Below are 25,911 nucleotides of genomic sequence, written 5' to 3'. Positions count from 1 at the left end.
AGAAAACCATATACTATAGGGACTAACTGTAGGAACATTTTACCACATTTCACTTAGGCCAACATGCACGTGCGATATGTAACTTATTTCACTCATCATTACTTATTTCACCTTTCCGGTCCCAACCTACCCTTTACAGGCCTTTTACTACTCCTGCTTTTACTTCCCTTCCCTGCTGGTATCCAAATTATCACTGGTTTGGTCCCAAGCAAGCTAGCATGACTGGGAAATGCCATTACTGAATGTTGCAGAGAAGCAATGGTATTGCATAAAGCAAACTGCTCTGGATGAAGGGCTGAGCGACCTTGGCTGAGCACATCCTTAAGTAAAAGGATGTGATTAAACATCATCCTCCCTGCAATTCACCTTTGAAAGCATTCTTTGGTAGAAAGAGGAAAAACTTCAACCAAATCTGCATATGGCAGTGTTTCATTTATGCTTTGCAACAGCGACGGCCACCCTTCCACTGAACAAATACAGCTAAATGAGTATTAATTAACCTTCTTCAATCAAAAGATACTATGTCAACGTAGAAGGGAAAAAAGGAAGACTCTTTCAGTGCATTAACATGTAATTTCATTACTCAGACACTTCTTTAGCAGGGGAGGGGGGATAGAGAGAGGAGGGAGAAGTTACCATCAGCGAGTCAATTATTAAAGTACTTGACTAGCAGCCAATAATTTATTCATGGTTTTTTGCTGCCTCTCTCAACCCCCATCTATACTACTATTTATCTCACATTTTAATTTTCAGTTTATTAAATGCATCCATTTATCACAGCATTCAGCAAACCTATGGAGAAATGGAGATAAATGTGCTCTTAAGTGGCCCTGTTTCCCCAGGAGTGCAGCTGGCAGTAACGGAGCCGTGTTACTGCTGGAGCATCACTTACTGGGAGCCAGGAACGGGGCACTGCCAGGTCACACTGCCACCTCCTCCCTGGGTGAAAATTCCCAATCATTTGAATTCACTGACAACTGCATTATGCAAATGCCTACGGCCATTTATAAGTGCTGGAGCTGTAGCAGCTCAGGGGCTTCCAGCCTCAGTGGGATTGCAACACAAAGATTCCCCTGTTGTCTTTCTTTTACTGAGGTGCTAAAACAATCACTGTCTGAGGCAAACACTGTGGCCTGATCACAGCCCCTTTGTTATAACAATCACACAGAGAGACACTCAGACCTTCCAAATTTAAACAGAGTACTGTATTTTAATTTTAGTTTTGAGCGAGGCTCTCAGTAAAGGATGGCCAAAATTAGTCCAAACTGCTCTTTGCCTTTAAAAGCAAACTGCCACACGCTGTATGAGCCATTTTCTACTGTTGAGAGAAGGCAGACCAGGAGACAGCAACAGAAATGAGCAGGGGTAAGATTTCCAGAAACTAAAGTGGCAGAGTAAGTATCAGCTCTCACTGACATTCAAGAGGGACAGAGTTTTACAGTGGAACGGATGGTTTTGATAACCTTTTATGGGAGGTACTTTGTTCATCTAGTGATTATTTTACTTTTCACCTTTTCATCCATCTCAAATTTTAATTGCTCCCACTATTAATACCCTGCATTCATGTTCCTCATGCTGCAGAAGGTGAGCTTCACAAAGTCCACTCTGACAGCAGCTCACAACATCACTGCCTGCTTTCTATGCCACCCTGAGCATGAGCCCCAGGACCCAGAGAGTCTTTTAGGATTAGCAATGAGAGCCAGGCTTTGCCACCATGCTCCCCAGGGCAGCTGGGCAGAGACAATATCTGCACCATGGCAGTGGCACCTTTTCAGCTGAGCCCTAAGCACTGGTGTCTCACAGGTGCATTTTCAGCTCTAGCCTACAGACAGCACCCAGCAAGCACTGTCACTCTCTAAAGCACTGTCAGACTTAAAAAACCCCAAACAAAGCAAACAAAAAGATCATCCAGGTAAATTCTGCACAGTGAAATTAGCACACCTGTAAATCAGAGAAAACAAATAAGCAAATTTCACACTAAAATCATTTGCTTCATTTCAAAGGCTTGCTCCTTACATCTGTGCTTTGTACTTCAAACATATGACTGTGTAGTTTTGTTTTGGTATTTTTCCCCCATCATTTTGAATTCTTCGCTCACCATCTGCTTTTGCCTATCCTGTAACAATCATCTCAGTCTAGCAAAGATGTGAAAGATGCCTGCTTGGCATAGCAAGAAGGGATAAAAAAAAAAAGCCAACCCCTGCAGTATTAATTCCCTCTACAAAATCTTGTACAAGCTGCCTACAGATAGAATATCAGTCGAAACCGTAAACCCATTTATAGCTGACAACAAGATTAATGACTTGTCCTGCACTGATTTCCTCCTATTAGCTATCAGTGAATCTGCTCCATCTGTCATTTTACAGGAAAGAGGGTAAGAAGGGAAAAAAAAAAGCCAGCACACACCATACAGACTTAATTTCTCAGTGACTTCTAAATTGGACTTGTCATGAAAATGACCTACTTACATTTAGTAACTACACCTTCCAAGTGGATGATATTGGGGTGGTCAAATTGTCCCATGATACTGGCCTCACTCAGAAAGTCTCTCCTTTGTTTATCAGTGTAACCAGCTTTTAGAGTCTTGATAGCAACACAGATCTCTCTTTTTCCTGGCACTTTGAGACGTCCACTGCACACTTCACCAAACTCCCCTTGAAGAAAAAGGCACAAGAATCCATGGTCAGGAGCCTGAAGCATGCACTTGTGTTGTCAAACTGTTATGTCAGTACATTTGGGAGAACTGTCATACAAAAATCATAGGATCACACATTCCCTAAAAGCAAATTTAAAAGTGTATTTATGGAAAAAAAATGCAAAAGTTCTGGCACTTACCCACACCAATAACTTTTTCAATCTTTATGCAGGAGGCATCAATTTCTTTGGCAAATTCCCTCACAGCTTGGTTTGGATCCTCATATGTAAAAGGATCCACATATGTTCTAACACCTGCAAGGCAGAAATGTTTTATTTGAAGTCACTGATCTACATGCTGCTGAACACAGAACATATGAGACTGAAGCCTTAATGATATACAACAGCAAAGAGAGTGTACAATAAAAATGTACTGTAAGCCAGGAATGACTGATAAGGAAGAAAGGACTTAAGTATTTTTCCCCCCAGTACAATATTTTTAAGTGTAAACATTTAGTATTTCCCATTATTGATGTAAGGAATCAGGCTTTTGCCAATTAATGAGCTTCACAAATCACTGCCATCACTAGCATAACCTGTCAGGGACCTGTGAGACTAAAACACCAAATCCCTTTTTCCTATAGGAGCCAGGAAACTCTGAGCCCAGGTCCTGGGTTTGGTACATGGAAGTAACAACAGGATTCAGTGCTGGAAAAAGGCAGCCAAGTTCACACCCCCTCTCCTGCAGGATTGCCTCTGGCCCATTCAGAAACTGCTTTAGCAGTGTGTTGTGGGGAAAAACCTTGCCTAGAAATCAAGTGGCTAAGAACAGGTATCTTTCAATGGCAAGGAACAATGGAAAAACATGATAAACCCTTCTCCTCTCTGTACCCTCAAAACATTTTACCCAGACACTTCTATTTTCCCTGTTACTAGAGTAAATAAATTTTGAAGCAGGAGGAGAAAACAGAAACGTGTTCTCCTCAAGAGGAATGCAATCCCTTATTTCCTGAGCACCAGAACATGAGCCATGTTTCACAACCCAAACCAAAACCCCCAAGCACCAGGGCCTTTTACCTTGGTTCAAGTGTTTCTCCTCGTCTGCCTCTTGCTTGGCCTTGCTGTACTTGCTGCGCCTGTCAGAACAAAGCACAGCAAGTGAGTGCAAAGGAGGATCCCGCTCTGCAAGCAGCTCAGCTGTCCTGACCTGCAGAGACTCGAGCTGCTGGCACCTGCCACAGCCATGACACAACACACAACCAGGGCAGGAGGATCCTCACACTCCCCTAAGTGTTACTGGCATCAACAGAGCATCCAAGGAAGCACAAATCTATTTGTATCTCAGCGTTTAAAGAAAGAAAAAAAAAAGTTTGTGCTTCAGTCACTTTTTCTTCAAACTTACTTTTGCAACTGAGGGCCCAAATTGCTTTTTATCCCTACCACGCAGGGATGGAAATGCTACAAGGAGGTGTTTTGGTAGATTGACTTTCAAACATCATTAGGCAAATGCCAACATCAATACACTTATTTAACTGCAAATTTAAAACTGGAAACATGTCTCTTAACACAGAAATTGGGATCTCAGCAGAAAAAAAGGAAGAACCACCAACCCTGACCATCAAAAATTAAGATCCCAAGGATTTTGCTTATTCTTTTAATCACTGCTTAATTGAAGGGGCTGAAGAACTCCTGATGGCAGAACTCCTCTACTGACTCTCTGAGCAGGAGGCAATAGCATAGCAGAGTATGTTAATTCTATAGATTACTACTTCTACACCTACACCTGTGATACTGTAATCTACTTATGCATTTAATTAGTTCAGCTTTCAGCTCCAATGGACAAGGAGCATTACAAAAAGCTAATACAAGAAGTTAGTCCATTAGGGAGGATATTTAGGAGTCTGTTCAGCCAAATGTGTAGGAATTTGAAGTTGCCCAGCATCCAGTGGTATGTAGGATGCAGAGAAATGATTTGGGCTTTTACCCACCCATCCTTGAGTGCTCAGAACCAAGCACAGAGCAGATCCTGATGGAGAGAAGGGTTTACTGTTGCTTACTCTCAGTTTGCCTGTTCCCAGGAAATCCAAATTTCCCAGGCAGACCCAGGAGAGCTGACTGGCAAGAGGCTGGGGTGGAGAGAAGAGGGAAGGCAGAAGGAGAAACCAAGCCTGGAGAACAGGAGGGGAGAGTGGCACTGCCAGCAATGTCCAGCTGCTGCCTGGAGTGGGGCAGGGGACAACCAGGCCTGCCAGGGACACCAGAGTGACACTGGGTTAATTAACAGGCTGAAAATGGTGAATAAGGAGAAGAGGAAATTGGGAGCAGATACAACAAAAACCTGTAAGATGTGACTTAAAAAGGGGTCAAAAAACTCACAGGTAACAGGAAGAAAAGACATAACTGAGAGCCCCTCACTTGCAGCAAATCTCCCTGAGTCTTACCATACCTCTCCTGTCAGCAAAACCCCTCTGCCCCTTAGCAAAAAGCATCTCACTTCCCACTCTGCAGCTGCCCTGTGGGGAATGGCAGCTTCCCACTGCTGTCAGCTGGGAGCCCATTCCCAGTCTTTCCCTTTGCAGTCCTCGGGCTGGGTCATACAACACACTGTGCCAAGAATAAAAAAATACAAATGAACCATTAAACAGAAGGAAAAAAGTCCTGTTTGACATGTGAAGACAACCTGATCTGAACCAAGGGTCACAGTTCCCAACATTGACAGGACTTGTGTTCAGACAGAAAAAGTAGGTACACATCCAACCACAAACCAGTGGGAGCTTCTTCTCTTGAAACACAAATGGCTCCAATCACAAGAAGAGCATTATTAAAACCCACACTGGATCCAAACATCTACTTAAACAGTTTATTTACCCCACAACTTACAGCACTGGTATAACAGAGCTGAGTGAAATAATGGGAGGATGTTCTGCCCCCAGCTACTGAACTGAGTAAGAAGGAAGGGGCAGCACAAATCTCACCCAAGGCCACAAAAGACCAGGCCAGCTAAGGGGACTGCAGAGATGGTTTTAGGTACTGTACAACTTCTCTCAGAAGAAAGGAAAAAAAAGGGAAAAAGAAGATTCTGCATTTTAATCAGGATCCTTCAAATTAATTTTATTAATGTTCAGGCACAGATGGGAAATACAAAATGCAAACAGACTTTGTGCATGAAAGCATTTTAAGTATGAAAAAATTCTCTTTATCTTATTTTTAAAAAGTACAAGCACCCTCACAACAGATTAAAAAATAACCTTCCCCCACTAAAACTCGAAGGCAGCAAAAAGCAAAGGAAACAAAGGGATTACTATTCAAGCAATGTAATTGTAGCTTATTAAGTTTAAATAATATCTTCTAAACTAACTACCTACTTCCACCTCTCGCCGTGTCACCTGTTGACCTCTCCTGCCTGGCTTTGGGCAGGACACTGCTGTGTGCCATTGTCCTGAGAGCAGCCCAGGAGCCCCACACCTCTGGGGCAGCTCACCTGAGTGGCAGAAGGGAGCCTTTGTCACAGAGCTGAACCCCCTAATTACGGGGATTTGGGCAGTGCTGATTAAGTCGCCGGCATTCAGGAAAAGAACATAGGAGCTTTCAGGAACTGCAGGGGTCAGAGACAGGCAGAGCTACAGGTGGGGCTGGTGATGAAGAGGAGTTAACAGCGGGGGGGAATTAGCAGGCACTGAGGTGAAACAGCAGGACCTGGTTGCCATGACCCTGCTCCCACCTCCTTCTTCCCACACAAAGAGGGGAGGGGGGGTTCAGGCACCAGGCTGGCAGAGCACCTGCTCCAACACCACCGGGAAAAGGTGGGCAAATGTGTCAGCAGAGCAAAGATAAATCCATCTATCAGTTGGAAGAATTTCAGACAGAAACTTCCAGATGACCAGAGGATTTGGTCAGACCATCTTACTACACACAAGCCCTTTTAGAAGGTGTCTCTCTCTGTTTTACACTTCCCCAAATCCTTTACAACTCATTTTGAGATGCTGCAATTTCCCTCAGCATTCCTTCAGAGCGGGGTTTAGGACCACCCACACCATGTCCTGCTGGTGCTCCATGGCTGTCCCCATCCAAACCTCGGGAAGTTTACAGGAACATTAGGCAGATTGCTTCTCGCATAGCAGGACAGAGCCAAACAGCCTGAGCTGCCTGAAGGCAAAGTCCTTGGACTAATTCTGCTGGAAAGATGAATTTTGGGATTTGAACAATGTCTTGAAAAAAGCATGAGGCTAAATTATCAGTAATAACCCAGTGTTCAAAAGTGGGCACCCACAGCATATGCCCTGTTCCCACACTGGCTCGTGGATGCACACAGGCCATGTCTGCAGGCCAAAGCCAAGCAGGCTTGATTGTACAAATATGACTTCTAGGTCATGGTTAGATTACAAAACCTTCTCATGGGGACTCTCTGGACAGAAAAGCTTATTCTCATCTGAAGTAATTTTGTAACAAAGTATAATTATTTTGCTATTAACTTCTGCTGGCGTAGGAACATCATGAAATATCCCCAAAGTCCACACCTCTAAATGACATTGTGATGGTGGTTAAAATCATTAGAGTAACAGTGAAAGTTAAAGTAGTTTCTGTTTATTGAGAGCTACTTCCAGCTACTGGAGAGCTCTGTATTAAGGGCTATTAACTAGCAAGGCACCATTATTATGCACAGAGTAGTTTCACTGCCCTAGTATTTCATTCATCTTGCTCTGTCTTTCCCCTTCCATGGCCCCTCTGAGAGGGACCAGTGCAGAGCCAGGGGACATCCCCGAGCCCATGGCCACCAGGATGTTTTATCTCCATTGCCACCAGTGCCTGGACCAGGCAGAGCCAGGGGACATCCCCGAGCCCATGGCCACCAGGATGTTTTATCTCCATTGCCACCAGTGCCTGGACTGGCTGTTGTCCCTGCTGCCACCTGCTCTGAGGTGCCTTTGTGCGACTGCACACTCTGGGCAGAGATAAGTGAGCAGACAGCCCTGGGCAGAGCTGTCTGAGCCCAGCAGGTCTGTCAGCACCTGGCTCCAGGCAGCCTCTCCTCTGACAGCTTTATGGCCGATCCTAACGAGAATCAATACCAGGGCAAGGGGTTGACAGTTCATTTTCTAAAGAGTGATCCATTGAGGGCCAATCACCAAGCAGTGTTTATCAGCCTTGGGAAGAGACATTTTTTTATAGGGGGAGAAGGGGAAGGAATCATCTCAAAGCAGCTCGACAGGCTCAATTCTCCAAGGTGGCGACTCATAATTAGAAATCCAATGTATCCTGCTATCAATCCTACCTTAAATAATAAAGTGATCAATAAAAGCAAGAGGAGATTAAGTCATCAAGCTCAGTGATGCTATTTTCTGTTGCAATGGCTTTTAATAAACCTGTCTCTCCACACCACATTTTCATGTTCTGCTCTTCTTTCCTCTTGCCAGCATGGAGGCTCTGAGCTGAACACCCACAGAAAGCGATCACAATGCATGTCTACTTTCCAGATATTACAATCATAGTCACTTAACTGCTCCCCAGGACAATTTAAAGAGAGCAAATGAAGGGGAGTTTGAGTGCATTTACAGCTGCTGCCATTAAACTGACCAACAGAGATTGACAAAATGTGCATCACTCAGATCCCAGGCTTCAGATGCAGTAATGATACAAGCAGTTTTATCTCAAAATTACACTGAAGCAAGATCATGCTGATCTTTTTAAATGAGATTGAACACAAAGATGAAGACAGAAACACTCACACTCTGTTTCTGTTACACTGTCCTCCCACTCACAGGATTGTTCCTGATGCCTGGGTTGAATTTGGGAGAATGAACAAGCACTTGGTGAAGATTATGGTGCTGCATTAATGAAATACCCATCGATCCAGTTCTGCTGTGTTACTGCATCTGATGCTGACTGACTGTGGCTTCCATTTTACACTCATACCCCCTCACACAGGAAGGACTAGTACAGACTCATAGACTAACACAAAAATCACCAGCATAGCAGTCTGATGGTTACTTAACAAAACTGCCGTTGTTTATTCCCTGTCTGTCAGGAGTCAGTCCAAGAAAATCTACTGTACCCATACCCATTAAACTTAACTTCAAATTACACTAACCACAAATCTCTAGTTGGCGTGCTTCTCAATGCCAGTTATTGGAATCAGCTTTGCATTTGAAGGGCAAATAGAGCTGGAACTATTGCCATTACATCACATGCTGCTTGGTACCAATGTCGAGAAGATCAAAGCTACACGGGAGAAGGCTTGTAATGCAAATGTACTGTTTATGATGCTAATCAAAGAATTTAGCTTTGTTTGGAGGAGACAAAAAGCTGCCTGATGAAAGAGAGAGAGGGAGAGAGAAGCTTAAGTTCTTACCTCCTGCTGATGACAAAGGCTGCAATGAGAATGACCACAAGAACAACACTGCCAGCCACTGAAACAAGAAGCACTGTGGGATTGGTACCATCGCCAATGATGGGGGAAGGAACTGAAAACAGAAAAGGGAGCATTTGTGTCAGACAACCTCAAAAAATCAACCTAGGTAGCACTCAATCAGCTCAATGAGCTTTCTGGCCTATGAAGGCAGTTTAGAGTAGCACTCACATCTACTTTCAGGCCTTTATTATACAGTCATTTGACACATTTTTTCCAACTGCTAATGAGTTGAAGACATGATGTTTGATAATTATTTGGGGAACTTCAGCTCTCAGCTCTCCAGGAACAAGGACTCCCTCTCCTTCTCCCCTCCAGTGCTGCTCAGAGGGTATAATGACTAATTTTTTGCCTTTCTAATTGCTTTCCACTCTTCTTTCCCCCTCCTTTTTCTTTCAGGGGGGCCAGATGATCACTCCAGAGTAGGAGAGTAATTTTAAAACGTCTACTCTCTTCCTGATGGATTGTTTCCAGTTGTTAACATCCTGAATGATATTGCCACTAACTGGCATGACCTTAGCTTGATTTAAGGAGACCTCTATGTCCGAAATAAAATAGGTTTGGTCACAGTGCCTTTCTGCCACTGAAAAGCAAACATTTTGGGGACTAAATCTGCATGTTTCCTTGAGCAAAGTGAAAAGCCTTACTGACAACATAGTTTGAACATTCTTGTCTTTATGTAACTGTCTAAAGAAAAGTGCAAGTATGGGAGCTGATGCAGGACACCTAACTGATCTGTGTCAATAGCTTGTAGAGGGGAGCAACAGGGTTCTATTCTCCTTGAAATAAGATATTCCAGAAACGTGCAAATGTCTACTTTTCAGAAAACAAAATCTCTCAAGCATCAATGGCTTCCAAGTGTTTATGGAATGCCTGTTTCCCTATACCACAGTGAAGCACTGTCACTGCTAGAATCTACAATACAGTGTGGCATTCACATTCTCTGGAAAAATCCCTTTCCCCACTATTTTTCTCCTGGGAAGCTGAGAAGCCTCAGAGAAAAAGGAAACAGTTATTATCTCATTTGCTTCTCCTGTGTTGTGCTCACATGTGGAATGTGTTTGAAGATTGTTTACCCACAGGTGATTGTTTCATTGGATTCTAGTGTGGATTATTTTCACTCATTGGTCAATCAGGGTCAAGCTGTAGGAATTCTGGAGAGAGTCATGAGTTTTCATTATTATCTTTTTAGCATTCTGTAAATATCCTTTCTGTGTTCTTTAGTATAATTTAGTATCCTTTAATATAATATAGTGTCATAAAATAATACATGAACCTTCTGGGAACATGGAGTCAGAGGAGGAGCAGCAGGGGATAGGGTGGAGATGCCTTTACCTGTGTTGGTGGTGAACTCGAAGGGCCCACTGAAGTCTCCATAGCCTGCTGCTGTCCTGGCCCTCACGTGGAAGACGTAGGAGGTCAGGGGGTTGAGCCCTTTGATGTCGGTGTTCCTGGAGGCCGTTTTCACAATGCGATAGCTGCGCTCGTTCTGGTCCTGCCAAGGCAGAGCACGGTGTGATGGAGTGAAGCTGTGAACCTCGAACCCCGCTGCCTTGCCAAAACTGTCTGATCAAAGATGAGTAACAGCAATGGAATTCTCAAAATACACCCTGAGGGCTCCGGCTGCTAGCCTTGCTCAATCCCCCTAGCACCCTGTGCTGCACGGGGCTCTGAGCAAGCCAAAAAAGGAGGATGAGGCAGTACGTATGATGCTCATATATCACTGATTATTTAAGAAGTCACACAGTGAAAACATTTGGAAAACAGCCAAACATTCAAATAGGATCCTCTTGACGAACAAGCACGTTTTACTCACACATGCTGGCACTTTCCTTTTCTTCCTACCAGCCAGAAGCCATATAAAAAAGGATAAAAATATTTTAAAAAAGAAAAGACTTAGAAAATATCTTCCAGAAAGTCCATTATTAAAAATCATTCTATTTTTGTCTGGAAAATCTATCAGAAAATGTAATAATCTAGCTTCCCTGCAAAGCAGGTGCCTTTTAATGTATGTGGAAAGCAAGTAAGTGAATTTTTTTAATAAAAAAATTAGAAGTATTCGTGTGCATGTGAGAGACAGCACGCACAAGCAAGAGCAGGTAATTGTTCATTTTTGCAGAGACCCTTCAAAGAAAATAGCTCTTTTCATAATTCCCTACTTGGGAAGTTATTTGAAGGAATAACATCTCCCTCTAACTTGGAAAGTATGAAGAATCTAATTTTCTCTCCTTATTCTCTATTAAAAGGCAGCCAGTCCACGCTATCACTCTAAGCAGAAGCTGTCGGCAAACACATCTTATTATTATGACTCTGTTATATACTTCATTATTATACTTCTGTCTATGAAGTAAAGCTAATGTCTCACTTCTGCCCAACACTATTGACTCTCATTATAAATGTGATTGCTATAAAAGCTCAGTTTCTAGGTAGGAAAGAAATAACAAAATAAATTCATACTGTACAGCAGGAACAGCCTATGAATCTTACTCTTTCAAGCAACCATTCAAGTGCATGAAATCCTTAATTGGATTTTATTAAACTGAATCTATTTCGTTTCAAATGATGGAATCCTATCTGGAAATAAACCACAGTGGAATGAAATAAAAAAAGCTGTGCCCAAGCCCAAAGGAAACTCCTGGCTTGTCCATTTTTTAGCAGTACCTTTTCATAGTATTTGACCTCATACTCCAGGATGACTCCATTTGGCCTGTCAGGTTCCAGCCAAGCCAAGGCAACACTGTGCCTTGTTATCTCCTTAGCCTGGATCAATGCAATCGGGGATGGAGCTGCCAGGAGAAAACAAAACAAAAAACAAAGAAACATTATAAACATCATTTAGTTTTAATGAGGAACATGTATTTTTAGTTGTAACTTTCACAACATGAGCACTTTCAGAAACCGTGTTTTTCTTGGGGCGTGGGGGTGAGGGGAAATTAGAAACATTCAAGATTTTTCCTGTTTTCTCTACCAAAATGACATTTAATCATCTCTAAGAAGGATTGGGTTTGGATGCTGGACAGTACTAGATAGGTGGATTTTGAAGTAACAACACAGTTGTCTAAGCACTGCAATGTTCATGCTGCCCAGGTAAAAACCTTCATAAGAGATCATGGTAAAAGGATCTCTTATTTTTGTCCTGTGTCATTTTGGTCCACAGTCGCTCTCTTTTTCCAACTCCTAAAATAACTGCTGTTATTCCATTAGCTACTTATTTTAAGGTAAAAACTAACTATGAAGTTCCTGAGGTTCCAATCTTGTTTTCTCTAAAGCTGAGAAAATATCGCCACTGAATTTAGTAAGGCTAGAGTAAAGTTGAATACATATGAATTTGGGCCCTCCCATTAAAACCAGGAAACTTGTATTTCAACAGCCTGAGCCAATTTGTGTCTCATAACTTGTCCTGCTTACATCCAAATCTGTGAGCAGACCCTGGCAAATGGCCAAGGGCCAGATTCTGGCTTTGGTAGCTCCTTCCCAGCCTAAAGATATGAGAGACTGGTCCAGTGTGTGCCAAAATGGCATCCCCTGACCCTGTCTCACGTGGTGCTGCATTGATCCCATGAACAGAAAGAGCAGGATTGCACCACCATGGGTAAGGGCTGCAGCATTTTTGGAAAAACTCTACCTAGCAACAAGCTAAACTCCAAGACCCTTTAAACTGTATCTGTGTCAGTAATAAAGGCTGCAATGAAGAAGATAATGGAAAACATCTCTTTGTGCACCGTGCACTGCCTAAAGAGCCCCTGCTAATGCTGAAGTTCAGGTTTCTGACTGGCTGGAGGACAATGCCTTCTCCCTTTGCCTGTGCTAGCAGCAGATTCATGGCTGTGCTGGGGAACGGGCTTTCTGAAGATTTATGAACCCGGCTGCCCCTTTCTTGCTGTTGTGTTGCTGTGTGGTCACATCTCTAGCCAGCTGTTATCAAGCTCTTTTGATGCTGACAATAGCTGGTATAAATGGTGGAGTCTCCAGGGATAAAAAGGGACATTCATGAAATTTTTAATCTTATCTAACAAAGCTGTCCTGTATAACCAGAGATTAGAGGTCTTCCTAAATTGAATATATTTCTTCTTTTGTCCCCTGATGCTGTAGCTGCTCTTTTCCCCCCACTTCCTTTTCTTTTTGTTTCTTTTTCTACCTTTAACTTGGGAATGACGATCCATGAAAATGTTATAAAGTTAAAAGTATCCTCGAAAGAGATATCCTTGAAAACTACCAAGAAAGGCAAATAAATAAAACAGTCACTATAAATGAAAGGAAAATTGAATGTTGAAAGCCTCAAACCTACTTGACCATATCAGACAGTTCTGATGGAAGTGAAAATAACCAGTAGATGCTGCAGTCACAAAAGGGTGTCTCCTCTTGATGTGAAACCATCAGGGAGCTGCTTCCCGATTTACTATTTGACAGTTTGGCATCTCTGTTAGAAATGCCTCCAAAACCTTTATCTCTTTTTTCCTTGTGTGTCTCTCACAGGCAAAGGCAAATACTGAATGACAGAGGAGACTATAAACACACAGCCAACAGGGAGGATCCAGGTGTGCTCCATCAAATTATATCTGTGGCACGACTGCAAACCTGCTTAATAACCTCACACTTCCTCAAGAGAGAATCAAACCTTTTTTTAATTCCCCTCTGCAATAAGAATACTGCTCAGCTAATAAATTAGAAATCAGATTTGTTACCCTAAAACACACACGCACACGCCATTACTGATAAACCAAGCGGAGAGAAATCTGCTTAGTTAATCGCTGCCTCATGCAGGGCAGACAAGCAATTCTTTTTACTGAGAATCCATCACTTATGCTGCTCTGACCTCAAGAACTGTAGAAAGAAAGTTCCCTTTCTTTCCTTTATCCTCTCTTCAACCTCCTTGGTTTGCCATTTCATTTCAGCAGGCATCTATATTGGAATTTAGTGAGTCCTTCAATATTGGGCTGGTAAGTGCTGTATGAAAACACATTTCTTCTCTGTAAAATGGCTATTTGCAGCAGAAGAATTTATATTAACTAAGCCTTCTAGTGAAAGACTCTCAGCTTTATACAGCTTAACAAGTGCTTTCTCACTTCTCACAAAAAATGGACAGCTGATCTTAGGCACTACACCATACTGGAATAAGCAACATGCTCCTGGCTTCCAGGACACAAAAAGGACTTGTACATAAATTCCTTCGTTACTCCTTACACTTTTAAGAATGGCCATATTTTTTCCTTCCTGCCCTTTACATGCAAATTCATCCTCCTTAAATTTTAGTATCTTCTTTTGTCCTGGATTCTGCAGATGAGCCATTTGTTCCTGACTTTGTTTTGCCTGCACACCCTGCCTCTCCATACTCTATACAGAAACCCTAAGAATGCCAAAGTCCAACTACAGAACTGCAAGAAGCTCTTCAGGAGTGACATCCATCCCTGCAGCACAGACCTACAGTGGTCTGTGCAATAGGATGGTGAGCTGAAACTCTTGAGGACCTTGAGGAGCTGGACCCAGTGCCCAGAAGGTACTACAGTTATCCCACTGCATATAATCCTCAGTTCCCAATTCCCTTTTATTTCTGCACATAGCCCTACAAATCAGGTTTATTTTTAACCCTTGTTTTTCAGGATCCACCATCTGACCTGAAAGACTGGACTCCAGGAAGAACACCGGTTTCTCCTTGCCCATGTATTACCAAAGGACATAAGATTCTGGTCAATATTGTCCAGGATAAAGACGGTGTCAGCACTGCCAGCTCAACATGGCACTCCAGGCAGCAGACACAGCCTTCTGAGTAAGCTTGTGCAAAATATTAACATTCTTTGTTCTTCTGCCTTTTGCCTTTAAATTGCCTCTCGGGGATGATGTGAAGATAAACATGCAACAGGTTGTAAAATGATGCTTTCATCACAAGCAGAATAAAAGACAAAATACTCTCTTCTATATGCGTGGGCTAACTGTTCATTAGATGCATACATTCCTACATAAAACACATTGAGGACAGCTTGACCAAAAAGAATAATGTTCACAATTGAGGTGTCCATGAAACTTATGGAAGGGAGTGGGAGATCACTTTTTCCTTCACCTTTTGCACTTTCCTCCACCCTGCTACTTTATGTTTGGAAAGGAGCAGTAAGCAATGACTTGTTTCTCAATCATCACTGCTTACAACAGCCAGCTTTCTGCCACACGTGCACAGACTGCACATACCAAGCACCAATTCTACCAGAACAGCCCATTTCACAAAATGAGGCATTTTGGTGTCTAAAAAGGGGTCTCCCCTCGAACAAAAGCACCAAGTGTAACTTTCCTGAGTTCAAAGCTCAGCAGTTCCTCTCCCTTAAAAACCCCACTCCCTACTGATGTGAATGTTGCAATTTTCTTTCATCTACTTCCTCAATAACCTGCCATTAAACACCTACTAGTAGTTTTATTACCTCAGTTCTGAGCTTGCGGCCTACAGAGAGAGAAACAGCACAGATGTACTACAAAAACTTCACCCAAATGCCATAAAGCCATGTCCCAAGGCTAGCCAGTGCTGAATTGTAGCACTTTTGAGGCACTTTAAAGGATGGCAGAGGCAGAGTGTCAGTTTTTCATTACTGGTTCAAATTAGGAGGGGTGGGGGGAAATGGAAAGAGGAAAAAAACAGGAAATAAATAGATGCAATAAAGTCTCTGGCATGTAGGCATCCATGAGTGAAAACAGCCCTTTATAAAACTACAGCACATGAGTACTCAGATATCAAAGATACACAATGCCCAGTGTTTTATTGAAGATGCCTTCTTACCCACAGCGGGGTTTACTTTCCACTCCCCATGATTTGAATTTAAATGGATCATGTTTACTCAAGGGGTCTTTCACTGACTGAAAAATATACCCACAGTTTGTACATTATCTCAGCTAAATTCAAATAACATATTTAAATTTAATTACTTGAAGCTTAGGGGTTTTCATGCTTTTCTTTATTCCCTCAATTGCACACAACACTTATTTGTTCTTATCAATGGCTATGCGCTTTGTCAAGCAGCAAAATTAAATGCTTGAAAGCACTAATGATGTTACTGTGATTAAGGGTTTTTACCTTCCAGGGTAGATACTAAAAGCCTGCTCCATTATTAATTACTTAAAAAAAAAGAGAAAAAAAAAAGAAAATATTTCTGAGAATCTAACACTGAAGAAAAGTCCTCTTAGAAATCAAAGCATGAAAATAAAAGGTCTTTCATTAAAAAAAATCTTCTCTTGATTAGGACACAACATACTTAAGGGAACCTGGCACATTTCAGGTTTTCTCTTTGACTATTTACCTTGTAACACTGTGGGTATTTACATGAAATTTTGTAAATTATATTAGTAAATAATCTCACAGCAGGAAAATTATATACAGCACAAAGAATCAAATACAGCTTTAATAATTTCTAAAGGCCCATGCTCTGGACCAGATTCTGATTATTTTATTCATGTAAGAGGGCATCTTATTTGACTAGCTGTCACACTGACTTCAAATCTAGGGAAGAGAGAAATGTCCAACCCTCTTTAGTTACATAAAATTATTTACATAGTTTTACATAAAACTAAAACATATTTACCAGAATAAATTAAAAAGAAGGCAGTTCTCTTCCACAGAATCACAGCATTGTTAGGGTTGGAAGGGACCTCTGGAGATCATCCAGTCCAATCCCCTGCCAAGGCAGGGTCACCTGGGCAGGGTACACAGAAATTAATCCAAATGGGTTTGGAATGTCCCCAGAAGGGGAGACTCCGTGACCTCCCTGGGTGGCTGTTTCAGTGCTGTTCTTCCTCATGCTGAGGAACTGCTTATGTTTTAGTTTATGGCTTTTGCTCCTTGTGCCATCACTGGGCACCACTGAAAAGAGCCTGGCACCATCCTCTTGGCACCCCTTTGAGATCTCATTATTGCATTAATGAGATCTCAGTCTCCTCCAGACTAACCAGGCCCAGACCCCACAGTCTCTCCTCATAAGAGAGATGCTCCAGACCCCTCATCATCTTTGTGGCATCCACTGCACTCTCTCCAGTCACTCTTTTTAATTTTTGTACTGAGGATCCCAGAACTGGACACAGCACTCCAGATGTGGCCTCACTGGGACCAGAAAATATTTTAGCATGACCACAGCCCCAAACATATGCAAAGCATACGTACGAGGCATGTATGCTCATCAGGATAAGCACAGCAGAGGCTCCTGCACATGTGTGAGGCGATGTGCACTCCCAGATTAGATGTCTGTGCACGTCTGAGGAGCCAAGCTGGAGTCTGGCATTCCCATTCCTCACTGTCAGCATGACAGCTACGCCTTCTCCCAGGGACCTGCCAGAGTCTGTGGGCTGCCTCTGCGCTTCAAAAACTAACCACATGCATATTTGGGGCTTTTTTCATTATTCCCTCTGTAAAAGTGGAGCAAACATTTGTACTAGCGATGATTGGGCCAGGTTAGGACTTGGACAAGGATCTAGAGGCCTGATTGCTCAACCAAGCCACTGGAAGCTTCCCAAGACATTCCCGAGTCCTGTGTCTTCCCACCGTCTGCCTCTCCTTCCCCCAGGAATGACGACTGGCGAGGAACACCTCCCAGCCTGGGGAGTGAGACAGCCAAGATTCAGGGCAGCATTTTCACGCTTTTAGTGTTTAAAGCAAAGGCTTTAAATCTCCTCCTGGGGAGTAAAGTGCCCCAGGTTATCCACCCACACACCAAAATCCCAGCCAGTGAAGGGAGAAGCAGTGTGACAGCTGAGCTCGGCCTCCTTCTCCCAATCCCTTTAACCAGCCCCAATGCTGCTGAGCTGAACTTTCCCTCCTTCTTGCTAGAAATTACACTGCTGAGAGAAAGCACCAGCTTGGCCACAGGATATTCTCACAGGACACCTTCATCCCAAAATAACAGGCACAAGGGATCTTCCCCTGCTTGCCATGCTCTGTAACCCAGTCACAGACCTCTGAGGAAAACAAGTGACAGGTTCTCAAACCTAGGGACCAGCTCACATCAGTTGTTTCTAATGATGTGTTCATAAAGAAAGGGGCTAGAAAATGAGATTTTAAAGACTGTTAACACAGTATTATTATGTTTTAAACATTTCCTCTGTTTTAAAGTTTTCATTTCTTGCCTCTCCCAAAAGAACCTGTGCTGCAAGTCTTGCCAAACCACAAAAGCTGGCTCTGACTTGCATCAAATCAAAAGCTTGAAGGAAAACCCAGGCTCTCAGCAGCAACAAATAGTAGTAGTTGAGGATTATTAGAGTGCTGTACTTTTACTACCTAAGTCCAGCTTCATTTCTTGGCGACTAGCAGTGGCTGCTGAGCACCCACAAAGAGCCTGGGGATTTTCTGGGCTGCACATCCAGTTCTGTGTCACTTTTAGCACAGTCTACTGCAACATACCAGAACCCCTCTAATTTAGCTGAAAACTATTACAGGAATTGAGATGTGACCAGAGTTCCCTGTGGTTTACATCAGAAATGAAGGGAGGATGAAGAAGATTTTTGCATGATTTTGTTCTGGGGATCAAAGAGGGCCAGCTCTTGACAGCAATACATTATTTTCAGGTACTGGCTCCTCCAATTTTGAAGGCCAAATAATGATGTCAGCTTATGCAATGCAGGTCTGGAATTACTCCAAAGATCTGAATCTGCAACCTACAATCTCAAAGATTGCCTTAAACCAAAAGATTATAGAATCTACATAGCATTTAGCAAGAGATTTGTATTACAACTCAAGCATGGGGTCTGTTTCATCTGAAAACTGCTTGTTTTCTTTCTGCTCGCTTGCTAAGAAATCTTGTTGGCATGTTCTGACAAGGATAACTTAATAGTTGCCAACAGAAACATGGCAGAATACTGTGTATTTCCTGTATGTACCAATGCCAGTTTAAAACAAACAGGAAAACAAGCCTTTCAGTTGGAAGGCAATTTATAAAAATCTATCTGAACATCACAACCACTTAAAAACCCCAGCACCAAAACATTTCTAAATGCTAGAATGATTAACATGGAAGGGTGAACATACTTTGAGCTGTGAGTTGCTCTAGAAACTCTAGAGCCATAAGTAATTTGTTAAGATGGATAATTAGTCAGCAGCTGTCTGACCTGAGCAGGTTTGGAGCCGCTGGTCACAAAGCAAGTCACGCTGCACTTACTCTTCCCTCTGGTTGAGCTTGGAATCTGACCCAGTATAAACAGCAATAAATTTTGTAGCCTAAAGAAGCCAACACTGATGCTCCACTGCATTATATTGGCTTGAGAGAAGCAGAAAAAATGGGCCAGGCAGTCCAGACAAAGAGAGACTGCTGTGGGCCAGAGCTGTCACACTTAGAGGTGGGAGCCCAGGTCCCGAGTTTGGGTGGGACACTTGTGGGAAGGACAGGCTGTAATCATCCTCCTGCTTCTCAGATGCTGGTCCAAGCAAGCACAGACCACCAGAAACCCCTGATGGTGTGACACAATGTACAGCACCCCTGAGGACATTAGCTCTGGGGGAGCTGAAAGGAGGAATTAGAGACCATAACCCCTAGCTATTAAAGCAGACAGTAATGTTGGAAATGGAGCATTCCCCAACAGTTCAAAATAAGTAGTCTGGAGCAAAATGCTCCACTTAGCATCTTTCCCTCAGGGCAGCTCTGCCTCACCCACATGCCCTGCTGTTCCTCCCAGGAAGCCAGAAGCAGCCACCAGAGTTAATTCCTGCCCAGAAATAGCGTGTCTTTCACCCTTGCACTGCTGCACAAGAGGAGGATCTGCTGAGCTGCCTTTTCTAAACAAACTCCACTCCCCCTCAGCCCCTTCCACCAGGAAATCAAAGCTACCCTTAAAGAAACACCAGTCACCCTCAAATGAGACCCCTATCCCATTCTCTAAGCCTTTCCTCAAGTCAAACAACCATCCAGCTGCTCCTCCTTCACTGTGCCATCCTCCTGCCCACAGTTAAGATATGTTTGCACACACATCATGAGTCAACACACAAGAAGGGAAGAGCTGTTCCTAAATTGCACAGAACCAATGAAATAACTGACTGCATCTGTGCCCTGCAAACCACTTGTTGTGCACAGCTTTCAAACCTCTCACAACAGTGTTTCAGTAATCCATAAAACAACATAAAAAATACTGACCCTGCTGTTGTAATAGCCCAAAGGGGGAACCCTTTTTCTCACAGGACATAGGACAGCTCTCACCTGATGCCCTATGTCTGTACCTGTTAACAGAAAGCCTCATTTCTGCTCCCTGGTCCTGTCTTATATTTGTCATCAAGTCACTTGAGCATGTGGTTACCCCAACAGTTATGGCATAAAGCTTAATCCATTATGGGGCAAATGTGTGATTTAGCACCCAAGGCAGCACATCTCCTATCACTGCTCTCCCTGGTTCTCACACAATTACTTCTTATTTACTTGAAACAAGGATGTCTAGATGATGTATATACATGTGCTAAGTAACGTCCTTTGTCACTTACCTTCAGCATTAAGAATATTAGATTTTGTAAAAAGTGCTGCTTAAAAGGCTTTTTAAAATCCAGACAAACAGAAGCCTCTGCCCTATTTGCCACTTAGATGCTTTGGAAATACTGAAGTATCTTCTAAACAAAATAAATAAATAAATAAATGGCATGACTCATTCTGCTAAAGCAGCATTCACTATTTTAATAAATAGATTTGGCCACATTGCCTCATCTTGGGTTCTGAAGTGCTGCAGTAATAGCAGAGACTTAGACTTTGCCATTTGGGTTTCTCAGATCAATCATCTAAAGTCAGAAATGGCAAGATTCTTGGGGAAAGAAAAAGTAATAAAATTATAAACATTTTACTTCCACTGTGATCCACAGCTCCAACAGCCACTGCAGGCTGGGCCTGAGCCATGCCCTCCTGAGCCTGCAGCACCCAGCAGAACCCAAACCCAGGATTCACTCAACAATAAAAATCACAATTCAAATCTTATAACTTGAGTGCATAAATTGTTTCAAAGCCACCAAAGGTAAGGAACGTCAGCCATATTTAGTTTCAGTTCCGTCACACAGAAGAGGCTGGTGCAGAAGGTTTGCATTTATGTATTTACATTTCAGCTGAACAAGCTATCCGTTTTAATTATAGCTGATAGTCAGAGCGTTCTGCTGGAACTCCAGTGAAGTACCTTCTGTACCAAGGTTAGATGGATTTGACATGATACCATCTCGGTGCTGTTGAGAAATGCTTGTGATTGAATCAAGGTTTGGGTTTTCTGGGCTCAGGTTAGTAGCACTTTGTGAAGAACACTGCTCTGACAGCACTTGAGATCCTCATTCTTGCAGGATGCTGCAAAACACTCTGCCATACTCCCCCACCAAAGTGGCTCTTCTCCAGGGAACAAAGATAATCTGTGCTGTTGGAAAGTACCACAGAGAATCAGACTACAGCACACTTAACTCACACTTGGAGCTCTCCCACCAGGTCCTTTCACTGGAACTGAATTAAACCCCCTTTCCTTCACCCACAACGAGATTTGTTCAGGAAATTAAAAATCATTAATAGACCCAATGAGAGAGAAAAAACTCTACACACAGTGTTGCTACAAAAAGCAAAATTACCTATGTTTGCCATTCATTAAAAATAAAAAAAGTGATGAGGTACAAACTGGGGAAGAGTCCTAAGCTTCCTGAAACACATAAACCTTAAAATTAAAATCTTAGTTCATGATGTCAGTAGCCAATTACATCATAGGTGGCACATAATTAAACTCATAAAGGGGTTTCATTATTTTGGTTTTATGCTGGATACTGAAAACCAGTGCATTATTTGTTTTAAAATTGTGTCAATTGGAAAAACCCCAAGTGGAATCAGCAATTAAATATTAAAGGTGGTTGCCTCAGTGTAAAACACTCCAAAGAATAATTGGTTTCCTGTGCAACGCAAGTGCAATTACAAAGTCTGAAAAATTTCAATCCTAAAAATAAATAAATAAAAATTTGCAAAAAAATTAACCTTGTGAGGTTATGAGGATGTTGACCTGTACAAAGACCAGCCAGATTTATGTCCTGGAAGAGTACTGAGCTACAGTCTGGGCAAATAAAAGCCCATGGAAGCAATAAGCTGTGCAGCAGTCAAACAGCCTGGTGTATATCCCGAGTTTGGACCTTCATTTCCAGTCCCATATTCCAGCAGACAGGATGACACTGACTGACCTCTTGCAAAGGCGCCACTGGGCCTGCACGCCCTGTCTGGAGAGCCACAAACCCCTGCAGCTTCTCCAGGACTCCCTTGGCTGCTCCATCCCTGAGTGCCCAGGGAGCTTGAGAAACATGGGATTTAACACCCAGCCACTTACATATTCCAGTCACTTTCTGCCTTATTTATGTGCATGCACAATATCCTGATAAACTATAAGGGAGGCTGTGGCTACTCCATCTGCATTCCCTTTTATGCTGGGAAGATAAATTGGGGCTGATTCAGAGGACAGATTTAAAGAACGCAGTCTGTTACCGAGACAAGCACAATCTTCCCAGGGAGCCCTTGTAGCAGGTTGTCTCCAGATCACGCCTTGATTTGTTTGCTAAAATAAATGGGACAGCACACAAAACTCAATTCATATACCAGACACTTCTTCCAGCCCACTATACTTTCCTATTTTGCTCAGTCAAAACTGTCTTGTTCTATTATCTCTCGATAAGACCACTTAACGAAAACATAGAAAATTAAAAATAATGAAAAGCTAATTAAAAATTTCAGTGCTTTCCTTTCAGCCTTTGGTAATCTGTGGAATTGGAAGACTTTTATATCCAAAGCACATTACAGTTTAAGGGTTTTTCTGACTGTAATAATCCATGGATACTTTCAATGGATTTTAATACAGACAAAACCAAAGATATTTTATGGAGCAGTAGAAGAATTTAATAAAAAAAATCAGCATCAGTCAATTGTCTTTTTAAGACTAGGTGATAGAATTTGATAGCAGGGATAAAAGTCCTAATAAACTCTGCAGGAACAGTTCAGAAGGCTGAGACAAAAGCTATCATTTCCTTTCAAATTAACAGTAGGATTTTTCCATAAGGGATGGTTTGAAATACAAATGACCACAGGAATAAAATATAAATGATTGAGCTTCCTACACCTCTTTTGACTGCATTTTAAAAGGTAAATACAAAACCACAGTCAACTTTTGTTATCACCAGTTTCCAAACCACAATTTTCAGAGACCCTGAATCCATTCTCAGAGTGCACTCCAAGTTCTGGGGCTCTGGTTCTTGAATTTAGTAATGAAGACAGATTACCTTAATCTAAGGAGATGCCATGAAATCCTTCAAGTGGATGCAGAGAGAGGCTCCCACTTTGTTTGGGAGGGGAAGCCCACTGGAGCCCTGCCACGATAATAAAGCGCTGCCTGCACACCAGTTCACACGTGGGGCTAAATCTGAAGTGACATTTCTCAATGAAAGAAGCAGTATTCACTCGTGTGCTCAGCATTTTGATGTCCACCAGAAGCTGGCAAACATGATTATAGGGAGCCAGCAGGCATGCCACAGCTCTATTTAGCCCTCACGGTTTAGCACAGCGCTATGCAACACATAAATAAAATATAACGGGCTGCCTTGGGATGGCATTCTGGGAGTGGGATTTCATGCATATGGATGGACTTGACACACATTTCACAAGGACAGAATATCTGAACCAGAATGGGCTGCTTCACCCACCCTTTGGGGTCAGTTCAGCATCCTGCCCTCCAAACTACGAGCCAATGCAGAAACTTTTGGGCATCAGGGACTACTGATGTTTATTTGTGCTACTCTGCATGGCATTTTAATTAGTAACTGTGTGGATTTAAAAACTGTGAATGGACACACAGGGGCAGTTGTGCAGCCTAGCTTTTGTGTTTCTACTCTCTCAAAAAAATCCTGTTTGAGGACATCAGCAGGGGGTTAATGGAAGCTTTGATAAAGTTCTCCGAAGCCTTTTATTGTTGCTGAACTACCGACTGGACTCTGCTGTCTCTCTGGCTGCTTTCCAATTTATTTTGTCAGCTGCAAAAACAACTAGAGAATTTAGAAGCCCATCTAAACATTTAGTAGCCACAAATATTCTTGGGCAAATTCTCCTTCCACATGAAAATATTTCTGTGCCAGCTGTTTAAGGGAAGCGCTCACACCGATTGTCAAGCTCCATGAATGGGAAATGTCAGTTTGCTGCCAGGGAAAGCGAGCGCACAGTTAAATAGTCCAGGGCAAATAAAAGCTGCAGGACCACATCTCCATCTCTGTCAGTTTGCTAACTATTCATCTGTACCAACATCACTGAGACCAGAATTTTATTCCTCTTTAAAGTAAATTTCTATGACTTAAATAGGATCAACACTACCCAATGCTGAAATTAAGCATCTCTTTCCCTAAGAGGGTGTGTAACTAACTTCCATTTTCCATAGCAAACCACAAGATCTTTTAAAAAATGTGACTAAACTTTTATTTAAATGCTGCAATTACATCTTGGCTCTATCTGACATGCAGCTTGTCTAAGCTGTTCACTGAACCCTGAAGCTGGTTATTTACTAAGGATCTTTAGAAAGCACTTTTTTTTTTCCTTCCGACCAAGACTTGTATCCCCCACCTTGAATACAAATTCATGGAAATGGGTGGTGCAGACAGCTTTGCCAGAAAGCAGGCAGTTGTTATTTTCATTATTATTTCTTTGTGGAATGCTGCAGTTACCTTAAAATAATAATTTAATCCTTCTCAACAATAGTTTTCCCAGTTTTGTTTTTAAAACGGGAGCACGTATGCCTATAACTACACATTTATTACAGACCATCAGTTAAAGCCTCTGCAAGAACACAGAGTTGTTAAGAAGAAACTCCCACTTGCATCTGCCAGCTTGGAGAAGCTCCTTACTCAGACACTTAAACTTACACACGTAATTAAACGTGCAGCAGAAGAACCCTGAAGCAGTCAACACATGACATCTTCAAGTCCCTGAGAAATCTCATGCTCAGTGCTGAAATTTGCCCATTCAAAAGTATTCCCCCTCACTGTTCAGTTCCACACAATTCCCAAATTTCTAGCACTAGGATCACTTTTCTTTCTGGATCTCCCACTGCATTAATATTTGAAAGATCTGTGGCTTCCCAAAATACACCATTGAGTTTGCTGCAGGAGTCTTCACAGTAACTCATTCAATGCAAATCTTCAGATGTCCAAAGCCAAAACACAAGTCCCTTTGAAAGCCAAAACAGGGGAAGAAAGGGCAGGTGAAGAAAAGGCTGTCCTGCACGTGCTGGCAGGTCATCTCACTGATCAGGGCAGATAAAACCCAACAACAGCAGGCAGCTTGTCCCAACCCTCCTGCTTGAACAATGTGCAGGGGGGATCACTGCTCACGTCTAGCAGAAAAACATGAAGCCTTCGAAACCCCACTGATCTAGATTTGAAATGAGAAAGTTGCATATAATTACCCTGGAATTCTGCAAGATGCTGCAAGAAATCACTCAGAATGTCATGCTCATGGATCACCCCTTTTCCAAGTCCATGCTTACTAGTTTTGATTTTCTTTCCTACTGAATTCAAGCTTGACACAGCTCCATTTGGAGAATAATTTGCTGGTCTATCATCCTTAGTACAAACACCTTAAAGCAAAGTAAGAACACCCCTTTGCAGCTCCCTTTTCCCACTACCCTGATATTGTACAGAAAACAGAATGCAGCCAGTAGTATCACACACACACTTCCCATGCTCTGGACAGCTGGCACACATCCAGATGTTTGCCAAGAGATTATTTTAAATCAGGTTTGTTGGGAACTGGGTGGCCAGGGTGCTGTGACTGTTTATACACACCCAGATACGTGCATGAGTTTCCTCACGGGTTTGTGTGCCTGAAAAAGGACTACTGGAACAGGCTATTTGTATCCTTTGGCTGCAGGGAACAAGTAACTGGAAA

The 25,911-nt window shown here is 42.5% G+C and overlaps 1 protein-coding gene across 1 annotated transcript in view; it reads right to left on the bottom strand.

The window, feature by feature from the left end:
• Positions 1-25,911, bottom strand: part of EPHA4 (EPH receptor A4) — a 104,477-nt gene that overhangs the window by 15,988 nt on the left and 62,578 nt on the right. The window contains exons 6-11 of the mRNA XM_030954495.1: positions 11,702-11,826; positions 10,376-10,535; positions 8,984-9,095; positions 3,712-3,770; positions 2,836-2,949; positions 2,469-2,654 (exon numbers count right to left, since the gene is read on the bottom strand). Coding sequence (XP_030810355.1) covers positions 2,469-2,654; positions 2,836-2,949; positions 3,712-3,770; positions 8,984-9,095; positions 10,376-10,535; positions 11,702-11,826 — 756 coding nt within the window. The remainder of the gene's footprint in view (positions 1-2,468; positions 2,655-2,835; positions 2,950-3,711; positions 3,771-8,983; positions 9,096-10,375; positions 10,536-11,701; positions 11,827-25,911) is intronic.

Source organism: Camarhynchus parvulus, chromosome 9, assembly GCF_901933205.1.
Source record: "Camarhynchus parvulus chromosome 9, STF_HiC, whole genome shotgun sequence".
Classification (NCBI taxonomy): Eukaryota; Metazoa; Chordata; class Aves; order Passeriformes; family Thraupidae; genus Camarhynchus; species Camarhynchus parvulus.
The sequence above is the reverse complement of the archived record's forward strand: the minus strand, read 5'-3'. Positions and strand labels throughout refer to the sequence as shown.